General features: G+C 37.3%; 1 protein-coding gene across 1 annotated transcript in view; it reads left to right on the top strand.

The window, feature by feature from the left end:
* TMEFF1 (transmembrane protein with EGF like and two follistatin like domains 1) overlaps positions 1-22,827 on the top strand; it is a gene marked incomplete at its 5' end in the record, with an annotated part of 126,502 nt that overhangs the window by 63,473 nt on the left and 40,202 nt on the right. Inside the window, 3 exons of the mRNA XM_081324178.1 lie at positions 2,594-2,703; positions 4,894-5,023; positions 17,461-17,487. Of these exons, the coding sequence (XP_081180304.1) occupies positions 2,594-2,703; positions 4,894-5,023; positions 17,461-17,487 (267 nt within the window). The remainder of the gene's footprint in view (positions 1-2,593; positions 2,704-4,893; positions 5,024-17,460; positions 17,488-22,827) is intronic.

Genomic DNA, 22,827 nt, shown 5'->3' with positions numbered 1-22,827 from the left:
AGATGGTCTGGTACGCCCATCTCTTTAAGAACTTGCCACAATTTGTTATGATCTACACAATCAAAGGCTTTAGCATAGTCAATGAAGCAGAAGTAGATGTTTTTCTGGAACTCCCTAGCTTTCTCCATTATCCAGCGTATGTTGGCAATTTGATCTCTAGTTCCTCTGCCTCTTCGAAATCCTGCCTGTACTTCTGGTAGTTCTCGGTCCACATACTGCTGGAGTCTAGCTTGTAGGATTTTAAGCATAACTTTACTAGCATGAGAAATTGCAGTGGTGTGGTAGTTTGAACATTCTTTGGCACTGCCTTTCTTTGGAATTGGAATGTAAACTGATCTTTTCCAATCCTGTGGCCACTGTTGAGTTTTCCAAATTTGCTGGCAAATTGAGTGTAGCACTTTTACTGCATCATCTTTTAAGATTTTGAATAACTCAGCTGGAATACTGTCACCTCCACTAGCTTTGTTGTTGCTCAGCTTTTCTAAGGCCCAGTTCACTTCACATTCTAGGATGTCTGGCTCAAGGTCAGTGACCACCTCATTGTGATTATCAGGGACGTTAAGCTCATTCTTGTATAGTTCTTCTGTGTAATTTTGCCACCTCTTCTTAATCTCTTCTGCCTCTGTTAGGTCTCTGCCATTTTCGTCCTTTATCATGCCTATTTTTGCATTAAATGTTCCCTTCATCTCTCCAATTTTCTTGAAAAGATCTCTGGTCCTCCCTATTCTATTGTTTTCTTCTATTTCTTTGCACTGTTCATTTAAGAAGGCATTCTTATCTCTTCTAGCTATTCTCTGGAATTCTGCATTCAATTGGGCGTATCTTTCTTTTTCTCCCTTGCCTTTCGCTTCCCTCCTTTCCTCAGCTATTTGCAAAGCTTCCTCAGACAGGCATTTTGCTTTCTTGCATTTCTTTTTCTTTGGGATGGTTTTGGTTGCTACCTGTTGTACAATGTTGCGAACCTCTGTCCATAGTTCTTCAGGCACTCTGTCTATCAGATCTAATTCCTTAAATTTATTTGTCACCTCTACTTTATATTCAACAGGGATATGATTTAATTCATACCTGAGTGGCCTAGTGCTTTCCCCTACTTTCTTCAGTTTAAGCCTAAACTTTGCAATAAGAAGTTCATGGTCTGAGCCACAGTCAGCTCCTGGTCTTGTTTTTACTGACTGTATAGAGCTTCTCCATCTTTGGCTGCAGAGCATATAGTCAATCTGATTTCTGTGTAACTTTAAGAGTACCAAATGAATGCATATATAAGTATTTGCAAATAAAAGCCTTTGTAAAGACCACAGCTTTGAACTGTCTGCCTTCAAGGAACATTTTCAGTATGCATTGCAGAATGTTTTAAAGTGCATACAAGCGATTTAGATATTGCTGAGGTAGTAAACTCATTCAGATAGGTAAGAGATGATTTGCATGATAGAATGGTCTTTCATACCACTTTTTAAAAAAAACCCACAGAAAAATAGATACTAGTGAGAATGATTCTTGACTAACATTTGATCAACATTTCCCCACACCTAAGATATTGTCTTGTGTGGAATAACATTCATTCATATGCCTCCAGCTTAGGATGAAATACATTTCAGTTCCCAGAGGATATCCGCCAAGTATGTTATCAGTGGAACATCGTATTGCAATTGAATTGAGGGTGGTAGGAGCTGGGCAGTAATAAATAGCTTTCTCTGAGGCTTATCCATTGGTACTGATCTTTCTCTGAGGAATCCCAGAGTTTTGTGGTTCATGGTTTAACAGGGAAAAGGAAGTATGTTGGCAATTGTGCTCTAATATTGTACTATACATACATTGGGCATTAATCACAGATCTTAACAAGTTATGTCAAGTTGAAGTAAGCTGCTGCAAGATACATCTTTGGTTCTCATTTACTGCAATAGTTAGCAGCTTGTTGACATTCACTTTAGGTTTCCTCCCCACTTCTTGAAATGGAAAACTATAACCTTGCTTGTAGACTCAGGGAAGTATATGATGGCAAATACTGGTAGTATTTCCCTTCTGACAGCCTTACTGTTTGAACAACCATCTAGTTCATCTTGTTACTTCACACTTGTGGTGTTCCAAGAACGGCATCAGCTGAGACATCTTGCTGAGAATTGGCAGTCTGGGAAGGGCCAGAGTACATATGATCAGAAATTATTTTCTAAAGGGCAACCAACAAGGCAGCTATGATTCTGAGCATCAAAGATAAGAGGAAAGAGATAGTCAGTATTTTTCCTAGCATCTTTGCTCTGTTTTTTTCCCCTGCCCAGAATTAAATCCTCTCTAAACTGCCAACTCCTGTCCAAGGTTTACCTCTGGTACGCCTGAATAAAAGCAAGTTATGATCTATTGATTATGAATAGCAAAATGGAAAGCGGGGAGATAGTTTAGCACTATAACTACTCAATAGGCTCTATTGATCAAAGTTGCAACTTCCTGGTTGCTTTTTATTAAACTTTAAAAAAATATCTTTCAGTGCTTCATTATACATATTTCTATTAGATGCTTTTCTCCTTAATCAGTACAGCAAAATTAGTTGATATTTCTGAAAACACACAATATACCAGATGTTTAATCTTTTATTTTTCAGAGTTAAATGTTAAAGAATTGGATGAGAAAGTATGTGATGAATCATCATGTAAATACGGGGGTGTTTGCAAAGAAGAGGGAGAGAGTTGGAAATGCGTATGCCAATTACAGGTAAGGATTTTTCATATTCATGAATGGACATAGACTGAACTGTTGAGATAATTATAAACATGTCTGAGAATTTGATTCTTGGAAATACATAATGTGGTGTACCGTATTCTTTAGAACTGAATTAGACAAAGAGACAAGGAGGAAGACTTTAAGCATTCTGATCAATGGTTTTTGGAGTTGTTTTGTTTGCAACTGAATTTGCTAGGCCTTTTTTCCTTTTCTTTATTATGATAATGAACTTATCTTTTAATATGGAATATATACATTTATTGTCTTAATTAATTTTGCACAATAAAAATTAGTAGAAATAGTATGTTTTTAGAAGACTGAAGAGTAAAGTCTCTTAAGCAATCACATGGATCCTTAAGCAGAACATGGGTCATAAGTTGTTCAGCACCTTTGTAATTTCAAATGGTCACTGAACAGTCATTAAATGAGAACTACATGTAATTGCAATATGTTGTGGGAATGTTGTTGCATAATTTTATAGACATGCATGCCTTGTAATTTGACTCTTAGATCAGCTTTAAATATTGAATTCCATTTTGATTTGTACAGTAGATTGATCCTTTGCCTTGTCTCTTTCTCAGATTAGTACATATAAATTGATTTATTTACATATCATCCTTTACGTTGCAGATTGCTCTAGACCCTAACTCTTTAAAATGTGTCAAATATGCCAAGGACATAAGGTGTGTTAACATGATATCACAGGCAATCATATGATAGCATCTTTGCAAAACTGCCTTTTTTATTTTCAAAATTCACCAGACATCTGCTGAAGAGTAATTTTCAGAAACCATTCTTTTCACTGAAGTTCTATATTATATCACACAGGCAAAAAGCACAAATTCATAATGGTAGGGTATTTGTGCATTTGTGTATACATACCTTTTAGTGAAGAAGGGACGCGGTGGCTCAGTGGGTTAGGACGCTGAGCTTGTCAATCGGAAGGTCGGCAGTTTGGCGGGTCGAATCCCGAGTGCCGCGTAACAGAGTGAGCGCCTGTTACTCGTCCCAGCTTCTGCCAACCTAGCAGTTCGAAAGCACGTAAAAATGCAAGTAGAAAAATAGGGACCACTCCGGTGGGAAGGTAACAGCGTTCCGTGCGCCTTTGGCGTCTAGTCATGCCGGCCACATGACCACGGAGATGTCCTCAGACAAGCGCTGGCTCTTCGGCTTTGAAACGGAGATGAGCACCGGCCCCTAGAGTCGGAAACGACTAGCACACATGTGCGGGGGAACCTTTACCTTTTACCTTTACCTTTTAGTGAAGAAACCTGTGACATAATTTATTAACTGACAAATAAGCCATTTAGGAATACTTTCTATGTGTGCCTGTGGGTGTGTAGTTGTGTTTTATTTCAGACTGTTTTTAAAAACTATTCTAACAAATCCCATGGATTGTTTGTAGTCTAATTTCCAGATCCTGTGTTTGATAAGAATGCTTAGTGATTCTATAAATTAGGAGAAAACTTGTTCATTCCCATATTAGAACAGAAGTCGTTGAAAACTCAGAAATAGGCTGAAGGTTTCCTGCTGAAAAGCTGGGATGTCTTTTAAAATTAGCTCTTGCTTGAGAGAAGCTGCTTGCCTGGTGAATTTAACTCTTTTGGTAATGCTTATGCAGAGCTATCTTCTGTGCTATTCAGTTATTACTTACTTTGGCCTCAGTTTATTTTCTTTCTTATACATATCTTCTTAGTGAAAATATCCCTCCCTTAGAAAAAAAAAGTGGATCAATTTTTATTATTTTTGGCTGTTTCTGTTGGAAGGATGGAAAGGAATGAAAGTACGTGCTTTTGTAAACTTACGTGTAAATGATTTGAGTGGATGAGGAAGAATGCTTGGTATATGCCAACCAAGTAATTTTGTAAATGATATCTTATTTTATAGGCTAATAATTTTATTAATAATTAATTCTAATTACCTCTCTCCTTTACCATCCCTGATCTGGTCTTACCTCATCTTTTGGAGGGTCTTAAATTCAGTGTTGTCTTCTTTTCAAATAAACATTTTAAGTCTTGTGAACTTCTGCTGCAGAATTATTTTAGGTTGTATACATGCATGGATTTGCATAAATCTCTTCCTTCCTTCCTTCCTTCCTTCCTTCCTTCCTTCCTTCCTTCCTTCCTTCCTTCCTTCCTTCCTTCCTTCCTTCCTTCCTTCCCTCTCTCTCTCTCTTTCCAGTGTCATACAAATTATATTCCTGTTTGTGGTTCCAATGGAGACACCTATCAAAATGAATGCTTTCTCCGAAGAGCTGCTTGCAAGCATCAAAAAGATATAACAGTGGTTGCCAGAGGTTCATGTTACTCAGGTGAGTTTGTGTCATGATGTCATAATGCACATTTGCCTGCCTTATGCCTCTCTCCTTCAGTTGCCTATGTCAGTACAGTATCTTAAAGTTTTGGATTTAGCTATACTGTTCCAGTGGTTGAGACAATGAAAGCTGCTTCAGTGTGGCTGAAATGAGTTTGGAAGAAAAGACGCGGTGGGTTTTTCTTCTTAATTTTTAAGGGCTCATCAGTTAAAATTTTAGAGACTTAAAGATTTTGCAGTTTAGATATCCAAAATATGTACTCTTCAATAGATACGACTTTTTACTCTGCAGTGCTTTGGAATTTCAAAGAGCAGCAGGGATTTGACTGCTATAAAACAGAAAAGTGGCAAAGCTGCCATTATTAACTTATAGCTATTTAACATTTGATACATTGTTAAAATTGTTAAACAATTATAATTTAAGTTATGGATAAGAGGAAACTGAACAAAACATTTACGTTTTTTGCAGAAGAGGTTCTTGGAATAATTAACAGATATGCATTAAATTTAATGCAAAGTACAGCTCATTTTATTCTTAGTTTTGGTCTTGTGTGCTGTCTCAATATTTTATTTATTACAATGGTACTTATGTGTGCTATCTGTAATAGATGTGGAATTTATGATTTTTGAAGGAACATAAATGTTCAGGATTTTAGATATTTATTGTATATGAAAGCAGTGGATTTTGACGATATGGTAAACAATACTTACAGTACTATACTGTATTTATAGTCATGCAAAATATATATATTAAAAATAATTATGAAATTATTTATGGAGAAAAAAGGAGAGAGAAAGAGAGAAAGTGACCTGACTGGAGATTAATCTAGAGGAATTTGTATGTATAGAATATTACTCTAAGCCATTTTCAGTTATTGTAATTATTGTATTTAAATTTATTGGTCAATTATTATTGCACAAATGATGATATTTCATTAAAATATGTATTATTTGTGTAAATATCTAGCAGTGTTAAATCCTTTTAAATTATTATAGGCTGTAGTGCTAGATATATTCAGTATTTAATTTATGCATGATTGCAAGATGATTTTAGTGTATTCTTTTTGCTATTTGTTTGTAACTTTGTTGGCCTGAAGAGACAAGTGCTGATTAAAGTTTAAACTTGGCTTTATTTGCATTATTTGTTGAACTATCACCACAATCAGTCTTTGATTACGAAATAAAATATTTTCCCTATCTGTTTTTCATACCACTTTCATCTTGTGAATTAGATTACAGTTAATCTATTATTAATTTTGAACGCCATTTGAGATGAGAATAAATCAATATGCTTTCAAATATACTTATCATGATCTCAATCAAATAAACTTTATAAAGAATATCTTATATTAGAGAATATAATAAAAAATATTGGTGTACCTATCCCCTGGTGAACTAGGGTAGGATAAATAAAATTATTTAGTTGGGGCAGAAAGAAGGCTGAAATCTGGTGAGTTATAATTGAAGCAGAGAGGAAATGGTGCCTGCCAGCCTTTCTATTCCCAAAACTAATTTAAATACTATTTTAATTCTTGAATCGGAAATACACTAACTGGCTGGCATCCATATAATAATGGGATGAACCAAGTAGGCACACAGTCTCTGATATCCTCCCATGGGTATCATTAATGTATGCTATTTGAATATACAGTAAGTCTTGATTTTTCTTTTATTTTCTTACTCTTTTTTTGGCAAAGTTGAGTGCTGTTTGTTAAGCTGCTTTGTTTGGTTCATTTGCAATTTGCGTGATAAAATAGAATGGATTAAATTCAAATAATATAATTGCCTAAAGGGAGAGTAAAATCATGCTCACAGTTCACTTTAGCTCTTTATTGACTATGTAGAAGTTTCAGCCAGATTTTGTTTAGCCTGGTGCCATCTAATGGGTTGAATTGGCTGGGAGACTTGAAAGGATATTTTATAGGTGACATTTCTGCAAAATGTTAGGCAGTCTCTCTTCTTTTGTTCCCTGATACTGTAACTTGGCTTAGCATTCTTTGGCGAAGATGGAAACCATTACCCAACCTTGCATGAGGTTATAGGATTCAAAAATTAAAACCCTTTATAATAACTAAAATTATCTTATAAGACCTTCAAATTGAAAACCTGGGGATTTTCTGAACTTTGTACCGAACAATGAAATCTAGTGCGTGCTATTAGTCACAAGATTGAGCCTTTTTAAAGTTTTTTTTAAAAAACTTTTTCAGTAGTCCATAGAAACTAAGAATATTTGCCATGGTGTCAGTGCATATTGTCGATTTCTGCTGTAATTGCTGTGTATGTCTAAACTGAATATTTAAAATGCTTCTTATTGGTTAATTTATACCATGTGCATTTGAGAATTACAGTGTCTTCCACAGGAAAAATGAAAAGCAAGCTCAAAAGCTTGCAACTTTCCAAATCCAATTAACCAACTAAGGTTGCAAACCATTTCTTACTGTTCCTAGGCAGTAAAACTAGGAAGCTGTACATACACTATATTAGTATACAATTATTGTCTATTGGCTATGTTTACTTAAAAGATTACCTTACAGTGGCATGCAGTTAATTTGCATTGTCCCTATTTCTGACAAACTCAGGAAAGCTTTTCTTGATCTTAAAAGTTGTCTCAGAACATGGACAAAAATAGTTAGAACATCCCACTTAGAAAAGGTGATGAATGAAAAGTATTAAAATGCTACTTAGCACTGTTTGCTTGTTTAATAGTTGCGTTCATGCAGACAATATTTTTCCTAAGATGTTAGGAGAGAGAAGTTTTTATTGTTCTTGTTATTTGCTTTAGTTAACTATTACTGGAACAACATGAGTTCGCAACATTTGGAATATTTTATTATCACAACATTTTTATTCTTAAAACAAAATTCATCAGTACCTGTGACTGCCAGTTGATAGTTGCTCCATTGTCTCAAGTAGATGTGAGCTATGAGATTCTTGGCAACATTACTTTGATATTCTTGTGCTTATAGAAAAACAAAAATGAAATTCTGCAAAGGCTTTAGCTGTGTGAGAAATTATAAAAAAGGGAAATGGGTGATATAACCCAAAACAACTAAATATTCCATAATACCTTAAAGCTATCATGTGACAATTATGACTTGGCTGATGCCTGCTAGCATTAGTTCTATGGACCCAGAATAGGTAGGGGCAAAAATTGGGCTCTTGGGAGAAAAAATGGAAATGTGCTAGGAAATAAGAAATGGGTACATAAGACAACCATTTCTCCTTTTATAAATCTTCAACACTCTAAATAGGCTTTGTTCCTTTATGCTTTTGGAGGGTAGCGTAGAGGAACATAGCATGCAAAGCTTGGTATGTGCCCTCAAAATAACAGAACTTGCATATCCCATCTTAAAACTTAGCATGTTTTAAGATGGTTTGAAGTTGTATAAAGCTATGTTAAGTTGTAGATGAATGGTTTTGGCTACAACTTGCTAGTCAAGTTGTTATGTGATACTTTTCCATTGTTGATCAAAAGTTTTTTTCTGGAAGGTTAAAAACATTGGGGAAACATAGGAAGGTAACATTAAAATTAAGATTATTTCTGGTTCCACAAAACATTTGAAAAAGAAAGGAGGAAGGTTTCAAAATACAAGTGATTTGGACACATCCCATGATTTGGGAAAATATATACAGATAGTCCGGACTTACGATCTTAATTGCGTCCAGAATTACAGTCATAGGCTGTGGCTGTCATTAAGCAGGTCACCACAATCTTTTTGGTAGCAGTCATTAAAGCAAATCTGCTGGTTGTTAAGTGAATATGGCAGTTGTTAGATGAGCCCATTTTCTTCAATGGGTGTTTTTTTTTGCTGCAAACCAGAAGTAAACTCTGGAAACTGGCAAAAAATGACAAAAATTGCAGTGATGTGACTGCAGGACACTACAAATGGCATAACTGCAAACTGGTTGCCAAGTGACCAATATGTGATTACATGATCATGGAGGTGTGTAGCTGTCAGAACTGGTCTGTAAGTACCATAGCTCTGGAGAGCTCTGTTGTAACTTCCAGTAGGCCCTATCACAATCACTAAGCGAGGATTACCTGTAATCTAACTTCATAGTCTAACTCAGGCATGTCAAACTCGAGATGCCATGTGATGTCGCATGATGTATTGGGACTTTTTCCCCATTGCCGGCAATGGGGTGGGCGTGGTTTTGGCATGACGCATCTGGCCTGCGGGCCAGCAGTTTGACACGCCTGGTCTAACTCAAACCTTATTTTCAAATCCTAAATGTTGGGGTTCTTATGTATTAACTGTACAGTATAGAACAATTAAAATAACTCATGCTGATGGTAAGAAATTTGTATCAGCAGAGGGAGCTTGTGATCCTGTAGTGTGAATCTGGATCTGATCCCAGTCATTTTATTACAGTGTACTTAATAGCAGTAGCAATAGCACTTATTACATATACCATCTTCTGGTCGAGCTCCGGATGGCGCCTGATCTCCGCTCTTTCCGGCGCGATCTTAAAACCTACCTCTTTGAACAAGCTGGCCTGGCCTGATGGGATGGGGTCGGGTTTTATAAATTGATCTTAACCTTTTAATCTGTATTAATTTATTACGGGCATTGCTGTTTAATTACTTAATTTTTGTACCTTGTTTTTTATTATGTATTGCCCTGTTCACCGCCCTGAGTCCTTCGGGAGAAGGGCGGTATACAAAATAAATAAATAAATAAATAAATAAATAAATAAATAAATAAATAAATAAATAAATAAATAAATAGTGCTTTGCAGCCCTTTCTAAGCAGTTTATAGCATCAGTATATTGCCCCCAACAATCTGGGTCAACCTTGAGTTGGTCAGGATCAAACTACTGAACTGCTGGCAGTTAGGGTGCAGGCTACTCTCCACTTGTTTCTATATTATTATACCTAGCTGCCCAAATAATATTTTTAGCTAAAATACCCCCCTTTTTTCTTATTTTTTTTTGTTGTTGTTAGTTGCGAAGTCGTGTCCGACCCATCGCGACCCTATGGCCAATGTTCCTCCAGGCCTTCCTGTCCTCTACCATCTTCTGGAGTCCATCTAAGCTCACGCCTACTGTTTCAGTGACTCCATCCAACCACCTCATTCTCTGTCGTCCCCTTCTTCTATTGCCCTCAATCTTTCCCAGCATTAGGCTCTTCTCCAGTGAGTCCTTCCTTCTCATTAGGTGGCCAAAGTATTTGAGTTTTAGCTTCAGGATCTGGCCTTCTAAAGAGCAGTCAGGGTTGATCTCCTCTAGGACTGACCGGTTTGATCGCCTTGCAGTCCAAGGGACTCGCAGGAGTCTTCTCCAGCACCATAGCTCAAAGGCTTCAATTCTTTGGCGCTCAGCCTTTCTTATGGTCCAGCTTTCACTGCCATACATTGCAAGTGGGAAGACCATAGCCTTGACTATACGCACTTTTGTTGACAGGGTGATGTCTCTGCTTTTTAGTGTGCTGTCTAGATTTGCCATGGCTTTCCTCCCGAGGAGCAAGCGTCTTTTTATTTCTTGGCTACAGTCCCCATCTGCAGTGATCTTGGAGCCCAGGAAAACAAAATCTGTCACTACCTCCATTTCTTCCCCATCTATTTGCCAGGAATTGAGAGGGCCAGAGGCCATGATCTTGGTTTTCTTAATGTTAAGTTTCAACCCAAGTTTTGCACTCTCCTTCTTCACCCGCAACAAGAGGTTCTTTAGTTCTTCTTCACTTTCTGCCATTAGAGTGGTATCATCTGCGTATCTTAGGTTGTTGATATTTCTTCCAGCAATCTTAATTCCAACTTTTGATTCATCTAGCCCTGCCTTTCTCATGATGTGCTCTGCATATAAGTTAAATAGGCAGGGTGACAGTATACAGCCTTGCCGGACTCCTTTCCCAATTTTGAACCAATCAGTGGTTCCGTGTCCAGTTCTCACTGTTGCTTCTTGACCCGCATATAGGTTTCTCAAGAGACAAATAAGATGGTCTGGTACTCCCATCTCTTTAAGAACTTGCCACAGTTTGTTATGATCCACACAATCAAAGGCTTTAGCATAGTCAATGAAGCAGAAGTAGATGTTTTTCTGGAACTCCCTAGCTTTCTCCATGATCCAGCGTATGTTAGCAATTTGATCTCTAGTTCCTCTGCCTCTTCGAAATCCTGCCTGTACTTCTGGTAGTTCTCGATCCACATACTGCTGAAGTCTAGCTTGTAGGATTTTAAGCATGACTTTACTAGCATGAGAAATGAGTGCAATGGTGCGATAGTTTGAACATTCTTTGGCACTGCCTTTCTTTGGAATTGGAATGTAAACTGATCTTTTCCAATCCTGTGGCCACTGTTGAGTTTTCCAAATTTGCTGGCAAATTGAGTGTAGCACTTTTACTGCATCGTCTTTTAAGATTTTGAATAGCTCAGCTGGAATACTGTCACCTCCACTAGCTTTGTTGTTGCTCAGCTTTTCTAAGGCCCACTTCACTTCACATTCTAGGATGTCTGGCTCGAGGTCAGTGACCACCTCATTGTGATTATCAGGGACATTAAGCTCATTCTTGTATAGTTCTTCTGTGTAATTTTGCCACCTCTTCTTAATCTCTTCTGCCTCTGTTAGGTCCCTGCCATTTTCGTCCTTTATCATGCCCATTTTTGCATGAAACATTCCCTTCATCTCTCCAATTTTCTTGAAAAGATCTCTGGTCCTCCCTATTCTATTGTTTTCTTCTATTTCTTTGCATTGTTCATTTAAGAAGGCATTCTTATCTCTTCTAGCTATTCTTTGGAATTCTGCATTTAATTGGGCATATCTTTCTTTTTCTCCCTTGCCTTTTGCTTCCCTCCTTTCCTCAGCTATTTGCAAAGCTTCCTCAGACAGCCATTTTGCTTTCTTGCATTTCTTTTTCTTTGGGATGGTTTTGGTTGCTACCTGTTGTACAATGTTGCGAACCTCTGTCCATAGTTCTTCAGGCACTCTGTCTATCAGATCTAATTCCTTAAATCTATTTGTCACCTCTACTGTATATTGAACAGGGATATGATTTAATTCATACCTGACTGGCCTAGCGCTTTTCCCTACTTTCTTTAATTTAAGCCTAAACTTTGCAACAAGAAGCTCATGGTCTGAGCCACAGTCAGCTCCTGGTCTTGTTTTTACTGACTGTATAGAGCTTCTCCATCTTTGGCTGCAGAGCATATAGTCAATCTGATTTCTGTGTTGACCGTCTGGTGATGTCCATGTGTAAAGCCGTCTCTTGGGTTGTTGGAAAAGAGTGTTTGCTATGACCATCGTATTCTCTTGACAAAATTCTATCAGCCTGTGCCCTGCTTCATTTTGTACTCCAAGGCCAAACTTGCCTGTTATTCCACTTATCTTTTGGCTTCCTACTTTAGCATTCCAATCTCCCATGATGATAAGGACATCATTTTTGGGTGTTAGTTCTATAAGGTGCTGTAGGGCTTCATAGAACCGGTCAATTTCATCCTCTTCAGCACTGGTGGTTGGGGCATAGACTTGGACTACTGTGATATTGAATGGTTTGCCTTGGATTCGAACTGAGATCATTCTGTCATTTTGAGGGTTGTATCCCAGTATTGCTTTTCCTACTTTTTTATTGACTATGAAGGCTACTCCATTTCTTCTGAGGGATTCTTGCCCGCAGTAGTATACCTGATGGTCATCTGAATTAAATTCACCCATTCCTGTCCATTTTAGTTCGCTGATACCTAAGATGTCGATGTTTAGTCTTGTCATCTCTTGTTTGACCACGTCCAGCTTTCCTTGGTTCATGGATCTTACATTCCAGGTTCCTATGGAGAAAGAATCTTTACAGCATCGGACTTTCCTTTCACCACCAGACATATCCACAGCTGAGCGTCCTTTCGGCTTTGGCCCAGTCGCTTCATTCTTTCTGGCGCTACTAGTACTAGCCCTCTGCTCTTCCCCAGTAGCATATTGGACGCCTTCCGACCTGAGGGGCTCATCTTCCAGCGTCATATCGTTTTGCCTTTTGGTACTGTCCATAGGGTTTTCATGGCAAAGATACTGGAGTGGTTTGCCATTTCCTTCTCCAGTGGATCACGTTTTGTCAGAACTCTCTGCTATGACCTGTCCGTCTTGGGTGGCCCTGCACGGCATAGCTCATAGCTTCATTGAATTACGCAAGTCCCTTCGCCACGACAAGGCAGTAATCCATGAAGGGGATCTGTTATGTTATAGATGCTCTTTGCAAAAGCTATCTCAGATCTGAACACCCCACACTGTCTTTATATTCGAACTGGAGCTGTCTTGTGCTTTCTGCCAAGGAGGAACAAATGACTCTGCCACAAGCAATCGGAACGAACTTTGGAAACACTTTCCCAGGGTTTATATGAAAAAGTCTCCCTCTGTCTCCTGCCAAGCAATAGTTTAAGGGCCTATCTTTAACAGTCCTGCTCTGGGCAATTAAGTAGAAATTTTGCTGTTGACGTTGAGACTGGAGGCTAATTGCCAGCAGGCATGCAGTAGATTGGAGAGAGAAGGGCTATAAAGAGGACAGGTAGCAGATGGAAACGATGCTGCTGGAAGATTGGGCCTGAGTCTCACTGGGTTTGTAAACTTGTGCCTTGGATGAGTAACTTCAGATGGCAGGTGGAGCTCATAGAACTGGGCGTCCTTTCAATTCAGAGAAAATGAGCAGTTGAGGAGAAGAGTCCTTGTCAATTGTCTTTCCTGAAATCCTGCTTTTGGTCTACAGCTTTTTTTAAAAAAATTGGGTAAACATTGGATTCTATGAGCCCCTGCACCAGCCTGAGTGCCATAGGCGATGTGTTCTTCCATGCCTCACTAGTCCTGGCAGCTTGTTTATTTGTTTAAATTATTAACAGCTGCAGGGTGAATAATTTTCATCTTTTCCTCTTCCGATGAAATCCTGAATCCATGCTGCTTTTCACCTCAGGAAAAAAAGCTGTCACTGGGTATTTCCCAGCCATCCCTTGCAATGATGCTACCTAGATTGTCGTGCCAACCAGAACATTTCAATTTTATTTATGTCCACTCTCCACTATAGAGTGAACCGTGGGACTCTTGTTTATTGATTGTAATTTGCAATTCAAATTTTATTTTGGAAGAAGAGGTCTACTTACAAAAGTCTTTTACATATGGAAAAGATTGAATTGGCTGTGCAGATTCTTTCCTTTCTCTAATTTAAAACATTGAATTGACCCTTGTTTCATAGGTTAATTGGCCAAATTTAGTGTCATTTAAAAATACAGGTGGAAATCATGTTTACTTATAAGTACTTAATTTAGCTTTGAAAGCGACCGTCTGGAACTGATCTTGCCTACAAAGAATTTTTGGCAGAAGAACGGTAGCATTTCAGTGGTGTTGCAGTATTTTAGGGAAAAAACATTTTTTTAATTTTAATTCCATTTATATCCCACCCTTCTCCGAAGACTCAGGGCGGCTTACAAGCTTAGCAGTAGCCTTCATTCTATGTATATGCCTGCTTATTAGGGCTTTGCCCCCCCCCAAAGCGGCATTATTACAAAGTCAGCTTAATTGCCCCCAACAATCTGGGTCCTCATTTTACCTACCTCGGAAGGATGGAAGGCTGAGTCAACCTTGAGCCTGGTGGGATGCGAACCTGCACTAATTGTAGGCAGCTGGTGTTACTTAAGGAGGCATTAGCCCACTGCTCCACCAAGGCTCTATAAATGAAGAATGTCTTCACCCAAAGGATGCAACTTAGAAAAAAACCATACATACATATATACATACACATACATATATACACATATACATATACATATGTATGTTCATAACTTAAAAAGTGGCCATATAACTGGACTTCTCTGCATTCTGTTTCTTGCCCTGCTTTTTCTTGCACATGGCTTTAAACCTACCATCCTGTCTCCCACAGTGACTAAACAAATAGGTCTGATGAATCCTACAAGAAGAACATCAGATCAGTAACTCTTCCTCCGCTGTGGTTTTGTGGGAAGTGGTATTTAGAGGCTTGCTGTCTCTGAGGCTGATGGGCTAGGATTAGATTCCCAGAATTCCCAGGGGCATGACTAATACTGTATCTTCATTGTGACCGAGAACATGAGTTTGTTAAGTCTTTTGAGGGAAATTAAAACAGTTCTCCTTTCTTTGCTGAGAAGTAGCCTTTTTAGTCTGTAATAGCAAAAAAAAAACAAACCCAAAACAAAACTCCCATCATGGGTATTTTGGCTCTTGAAAAACTATCAAATTTATTATTGGATCAAGGGCCTCCCTTATTTCTTTCTAGATATAAGAAAATAAGGCTGGTAAACCAGGGGGAAAGAACCTGAAGATTTCATTCATCATCTTTACTCAGATTTTCAAGGTGATGTGAAGATGATGTAAATCACTAACTAAGAGTTTTTAATTATTTTCATTGATTTTCAAAAGAAAACTGGAATTGACTCGCATTAAGGTAATCAAGTGTAATGCATAAGAACATTTTCCATGCTACATTTGCTCTAGTGGATTTATCTGCGTTCCACAATCTGCAGTGCTTGTTAAAGGTCTTGTATCTCCTCCACTTCAGTTGTATACTTCCATTTTTAGTAATTGTTTGAAGAAAAAAAGGAGATGAGGAAACTCTACGCCATTTCCATTACTTTAATGCCTGAGTGGTTGCACCGACAAACCTTCAGTGAATAGCTAAGGTTAAATCGTGATATTCCAGAAACAATTTGTACAGTAATTTTAACAATAAAAGTATCTTGGGCTGTGGTGTTGGGTGATTTATTGTCATTATGTGCAGCTTAATTAAGTTCTTTGATATGAACTACCTTTCCTTCAGATGTAGAGCTTTTGTTTGTGTGTGTGTGTGTGTGTGTGTGTGTGTGTGTGTGTGTGTGTTTCTTACTTGGTTAATATATCACTTATATTTCTCTCGTGTTTTTTTGCAAGTAGCTGCTTCATTTTCATTTTAATATCACCAAATGCAGGGTAGAGTATCTCTAGAAGATATTTCTGCCATTACTTAACAACGGCAGAAAAATTCTAAAGGAGGAAAGATCAAGGTACACATGGAAAGAACGAAAAAATAAAATGAGAACAGTTATCTGGGCAAACTTCCATTAAGTCACTGCTGGGTTTAAAAAAGTTTCAGGAAATAAATTGCAGTCATTTTGTTGGCTAGTTAATGTTTCTTCCCCTCCTCCTTTTTGTTATGGGAGAAAAAAATTGTTCACCACCGACAGAGCTGTCTTGGAGAATATATGTATCTCATGTATTGGAGTATTGAACTGTGACAGACAAACAAAGCAGTTCTTTATCTGAGGACATTGCAATTATTCCATTGGATGCATGCTACAGTATCTATTAGTCTTGTTCCCATTATACCTGTGGTTTGGTACCACAGTATTTTGCTGGCTTGATCAAGAGGGAACTGATTTCGAAGTTGTTCTGTCTCTATTATGTCCCCCACCATCCCGTTTCTCTCTCGTGGGTTGAAGCTAAGTAAAAACAGCTTTTTGACAGTTTTCACCATGAGAATCAATCTTCCACTGGAATTTCTCACATACACATCCAGATACTCATTTTTGTAAGGGGCTAAAAATCTAATCAAATGGGAATGAATGGGTTAGAAGAAAGTTCTGGCAAAGGTTTCGGTTGCTGGAAGGAAAGGGTCAGTTCCGGTTCATCTGGACTAAGTCAGAACTGCTCCAACCTCCAGCATCATATGTCCAGTTCCTTTGTACATTTGATGCTACAGCTATTGAATAAGCCTCTAAATTGTAGCCTCGGCAGGCAGGATATGAAATGGTATGAAGCTGCTGATGGTTAATTGTTGAGTGCCTGCTTTTTGGAAGAGCACAGTGGGAAAAATCTGTGGGATTCCTATAGATTAACTTGTTAATGTATTCATTTTTACTTTATTTTATATATTTTAGAAAAATTACATGGCTGCCCTTCTTACATATGAATTCTGGGCAGCTAAGAACAAAAACAATAGATAAAAATCTCTATAAATGAGGCAAAAACAATTTAAACAATCATAATGCTATGAGCAAATAGAATATAACACATTCAATGACACAGATTCCACCTATAATTTAGTTTTTTTTTAATTAGCCAGTTATATTATTGTAAAAGAACTGAAAGGGAATAATACTGTGAGCCTTAAGAATTCTTAATTACAGTCTGCACTTTCCATCCTTACATGTACATGTTTTCCTCCTACAACAAGATCATGCTCAGACGGGTTTCATTATCAGTTCCTCCACCACACTTTTTAAACAATGTAGAGAGAGAAATGAATGTGCATTGTATATATAAAAGTATAATGCTAGTTACAATTGAAGGTGACTTCTGAGTTTGGAAAAAATGAGCAGTTCTTTGTCTATAACTATGCAACTTTATTTTCTCTAGAATACATTTCTAAATATACAGTAAAAAGGAGAAAGTGCCATCTGAATAATAGTCTCTCTCTCTCTTTCTGTGTGTTTGTGTATGTCTGTCTCTGTCTCCAGATAATGGCTCTGGATCAGGAGAAGGAGGTAAGTAGTGATCCTTCTGTTCTTTTGTATGATTGCTGAAATCTAGCTTGAAATGTTTGAGTGTTGTAGACAATTTGGCAACAGTACAAGATTCTTTTCCTTTGCACAAATTTCCTAGAATCTCATTTTTCTAAAATCCCTCACTTTCCTTGGAGAGAATGGCTAAAAGAGAGCATTTTTAAATGAGAAATTATGTGCCTGCTTAAAGCACTCTGGTTTAAATTGTAGGAGTCAACATATTTTACTTGGGCCCTTTGTATATCGGTCAGAGATGGACTTGAATAGTAGAGAATATACATACATATATAGCTCAGGGTTGAACTGTTGGGTTTTTACTGTTCTCTGAGCTTAGAAAACTCTTCAAGAAACCCAACAGATATGCACATTTGAGAGACTAAGTAAATATATTTATTAATAAGTAAATTCAGTATATGGGCACATGTTAAAAAAAAATCCAGTTTCTAAACCTGCCAGAGGGGCTGAGGGAAGTACGACTAACAAAGAGTTGTTCAGCTGAGCATTTCAGAATTAGAGATTTGGATAACAAAGTCTTTTTGTTTCCATATGCCCTTTGAGTGAAAGTTTTTACTAGAAATTTGATTTATATTTATTACCGTATATTGTTGCTGCCTTGGTGCTTGTTACAGACTACCTAGAGTCTTGTGACAGAAGCAATATTCAAATGGGTGTAATAAATCACTATGTGATGTAAGTTAACTTGGTAATGCATTAACTTCAAAATACTATAGACAGAATTTATACTCTATTTGGATGATGAATATTTTTGGGGGGTTGGAGCATTCAAAGAGAGCCTGAAATTTAATAGAAATTAAATTTTAAATAGCATCCTGTTTCAAATAGCTCTCAGATAGTAGGGTTGGAAAATACATTTGTATAAATCCAGGGAAAATCTTTGCCAGTTGTAAAAAACGTATGTGAAATAGTAGACAAATATTCCAAATTACTAAGGCATTATGTCCCAACTGCAGTTCCTTTCCAACCATTCTTCCTGGAGTGATGGGAGTTAAAGACAAAGATACTATGTATCTTTTATATATGATGTTACTTGGAATGCCTATTTTTCCCTTAATTATTTGAAAGCCAAACTTATATTTGGTCAACAATTCCCTACATTCTTCTCTGACATTAAAACTCAGTGAACTCAATAGATTTTGTTTTCTGAATAAAGGAATCCAGACCGAATGAACAGCTTATGAGCCAGGTGTTGAACAAATCTAGCTATATAATTGAAGGATCATAGGACAACAGCAATATAGATCATCTAGGAGGAAGATGAGGAAGGAGTGTTTTTCACTGTATTTTTCTTGGATTACATAAAATAAAGCAAAATGTCCCTGACCTTTTGCTTTGTTTCTATTATTTTAATTTATGGTCAGCTTTTTTTCTTTTATTGGTGATGCTTTCAGAATTTACCTAGTCTAGTAATAGCACCATAAAAATAGGTGAATTATTTTGAACCTTCCTCAACTGGAGCTTTCTGGATATGTTGGACAACATCACTGTTGCCAAGATCCTTGTTGGCTAGGAATGACAAGGTTAGCGGTCTGGCACATCTGAAAAGCTACGAAGGGCTGAAATGAGTTTTCCAAACAATGTTGGAGGGAAGAGCATTTTTGTGCCAGGATGGTTGGCCTAAAAGTTCATTGATTATTCTAGTTTTTGATGATTTGGCAGAACTGTATATAGAGAATTATTCTGCCTATGTTATTTATAACATTGAATCATTGGTTAGGGCTAAATGCAGATGTCTGAGTATATCCAAATGAAGCTTAAAACTTTATGCAATTCCTGGGTGTGTGGGTTAAGGATCTCAGCAGAGCTTAATTTCCTTTTATTAAAATAAAAAAATCCTGGGGAAGAATTATGTTCATATAAGCTTACAATGACCTTTACATTCTGCTGCCTTTATTCTAATCTATAAAAGTAGTCTCAAGTTATTTTCCCAGCCACGTAGAAAGAGGAGGAGAGAAGAAACCCACAGATTTGACCCTGAGTCTTATTCTCACTAGCAGTCCTTTGAAACTGCTAGTGGTGGTGATGGGAAGCATTGTCTGTATAATGATGCCTGGTCCTAATTCTCTTTATTCTTCTTGGTCTTTTGTGCTATGTGAAACAGCAAAATGAGCCTGCTTAAATCATAGCCCAAAGACGAGACAAAATTAGAATCATAGGTACTAGGTACAGAGGGAGGGCTGTTAATCTGATCTGGTAATGCTAAATAACAAATAAAGCCAGGTACGCTTTCACTTTAGGCTTACCAGCATAACACATTACATATGAACCAGCCTCCCGCAGAAACATAGCTTTGCTAAAAGAATATCAGCATGGCTTCCTTCAAAATGCATTTTCCATTCATCTTGTCTTTTTTCCATCTCTCAGAAGACAGCTAAGAAACATACATGATCTGACCACTAAGATTATTGGAACAAATATCTAGGATGTGGCCCAGCACTCCTACATTCTGTGTTTCTTAAGTAGAGTAAGGGCTCATTGCCAGCAGTTTAATTCTTGATTCTTTTTATGTGTGCCTATTTACCTAAATAAACTTTAAATTAAATACTTAAGAACTATCCTAGATTTAACTGAGGACAGATGGTAATTGATCAGTCTAGGCTTTCGAGCTGGTGAAATGATATGCTTGCAGTACAGATAGCCATGCTAATTATTATTAAAATAATTTGTTTTGTGGAGTCGTTGATGCTGTCTGAGCATGGATATTTGCTTGCAGATGTTTCATTACCCAACTAGGTGACATCATGGGTGCCAGGGAGTTTGGTTTTGCTCCCTATTTATATACCCTGGTTGCCCTGCCAGTTTTGGTAGGGGTGTGTCCTTGATAGTTCTTTGATTAGGATATTGCTTTCTGCTTGATTGTCTGGTGTTGATCCTTGTTTATCTGGGTGTAGGCTGACACCTTTGTTGTACCGGTAATAAAGGAACAATAGAGAAGACACATGAAACCATCAACAACACCTTCAGAAGGGAAGAAGAAAACAACAACAACAACAACAACACACTACCCATCAGCAAAGGAAACAATGGCAAATTAGAAATGCATCAAAAAAAACAACTCACACTAACCAAGTATTCCATTACTAAAGTAACAAGGCAACCTCCCTCAATTTGTAAGAACATTATCTAGATGAGTACAAACCCACTGTAGTATCCAAGAATCCTGAAAAAGGAAAGAGCCTATATATTTATTAAATTTATATGCTGCCCATTTTCCCAACAAGGTGATTAGGTGGCTTATAATCCATAAAAAGATAAATAGAAAAAGAATTAAAAATTTAAAAACTGCAAAGAACTAGAACCAAGGAGATGGATGGAGAGCCTTATACAACAGCTTCCAACAAAATGAATACCCATACATCTATATCAAAAAGTACCTGACACTTAACCCTTTACAACATAACCAAAGCAAGCTATGAAAAGGATAACATTACCATATATTAAAAATATTTCAGAAACAACCAACAGACTGTTACAAACCCACTGCATCATCATAGCACACAAGCCAACTAAAGGCCTTCAAAACATCTTGGTAAACCAAAAGATCCAGACTCCAGGGAGTCATCTAAACATTACAGTATAAAGACTGTAATAGTCACTATGTAGGACCAACAACAGAAGACTAGTAGTGCGTATCCCTGAACACCAACTAGCAGTCAGAAGATATGATGAAAACTCCTTAATCTCATAATGCATGGACAGATCAGCCATCAGTAGACACATGGAGATAAACAACATTCTAAACAGACAATTAAAAAGCTAAGAAGGAAACAAAAAGATCAGAACACATTACTCTAGCAGCCTATATTCAGATAAGCAAGGAAACACCTGACAATCAAGCAGCATACTCTCATTGAGGAACTACTATCCCATGCCCCCATCAATACTAGTAGGGCAAGCTACTGTATATAAACAGGGAGTAAATCCCACACTTGCTAGCGCTGGTAATGTTACCTAGTTGGGTAATGAAACATTTGCAAGAACACAACCAAATTCAGAGAGTGCCAAGAGCTGCACAGTTCAACCCTGAGCTACATGTATTCTCTTCTATTGGATAATTTGTTTTGGATTCCTTATTTCTAAAATCCAGTCACTGAAGTAGTGTAGAGAGGCTGTGGCAGATTGCTTTGACTGATTAATAAATTGATAAACATCATGTCCTATACAGCTGACTGCCATCTGTCACACTTTACAAAACAATTATTAAAAGATTAGATTTACATATTTCTATGAATATATACAGTATAGTGAAACATAGAAAGAAGTTTTAGACATTTTAAACATTTGAAAAGGTACATTTTGAAGTGATTTTCTAATTAGAAATAGAATATTATGATCCTCTCAAGTGAAATGTTGTACAATCTACTAAGAATTGATATAGCATAAGTCTTGAAAGTTTGGATTAAAACCGAAAAGCTTCCGTTCAGATTTTGCCATTGCTATTCAACATAATTCACTTACTAATCCCCACCCAGGGGGAATTACTGTTTTTTTTATATCTTATGCTATACTAGAATAAATAAATGAATGACTGAACACACACACACATAGACACAAGAGCAAAGTATAATATTTATTAATAATAAATACTGAAGCATCCGATTGTTTCAGTCAATCACAGTTGTAGAGTTGGAAAGGACCATAGGAATAATCTAATGCAACTCTACAATGTGCAGGAAAACTAATTAGATTATCCATGAGAAATGTCTGTCTTGTCCCAACTAGCGATGGAGAACCCAAAACCTTCCTAGTTCAAATGCTCTGCTACTGTCCAGACATTTTAGTTAGAGAGTTTACATATACATATACATATACATATACATATACATATACATATACATATACATATACATATACATATACATATACATATACATATACATATACATATCTATCTATCTATCTATCTATCTATCTATCTATCTATCTATCTATCTATCTATCTACACACACATATATATATAAAATTTTAAATGAAATCTATATAAAATTCTGGGGAAGAAATGGAGGTAGTGACAGATTTTATTTTCCTGGGCTCCAAGATCACTGCAGATGGGGACTGTAGCCAAGAAATTAAAAGACGCCTGCTCCTGGGGAGGAAAGCCATGGCAAATCTAGACAGCACACTAAAAAGCAGAGACATCACCCTGTCAACAAAAGTGCGTATAGTCAAGGCTATGGTCTTCCCAGTTGCAATGTATGGCAGTGAAAGCTGGACCATAAGAAAGGCTGAGCGCCAAAGAATTGAGGCCTTTGAACTATGGTGCTGGAGAAGACTCCTGCGAGTCCCTTGGACTGCAAGGCGAT

Source organism: Vipera berus (assembly GCF_964194415.1).
Source record: "Vipera berus genome assembly, chromosome: 3".
In the NCBI taxonomy this organism is placed as follows: domain Eukaryota; kingdom Metazoa; phylum Chordata; class Lepidosauria; order Squamata; family Viperidae; genus Vipera; species Vipera berus.
This window is presented reverse-complemented; position numbering and strand designations above follow the sequence as displayed.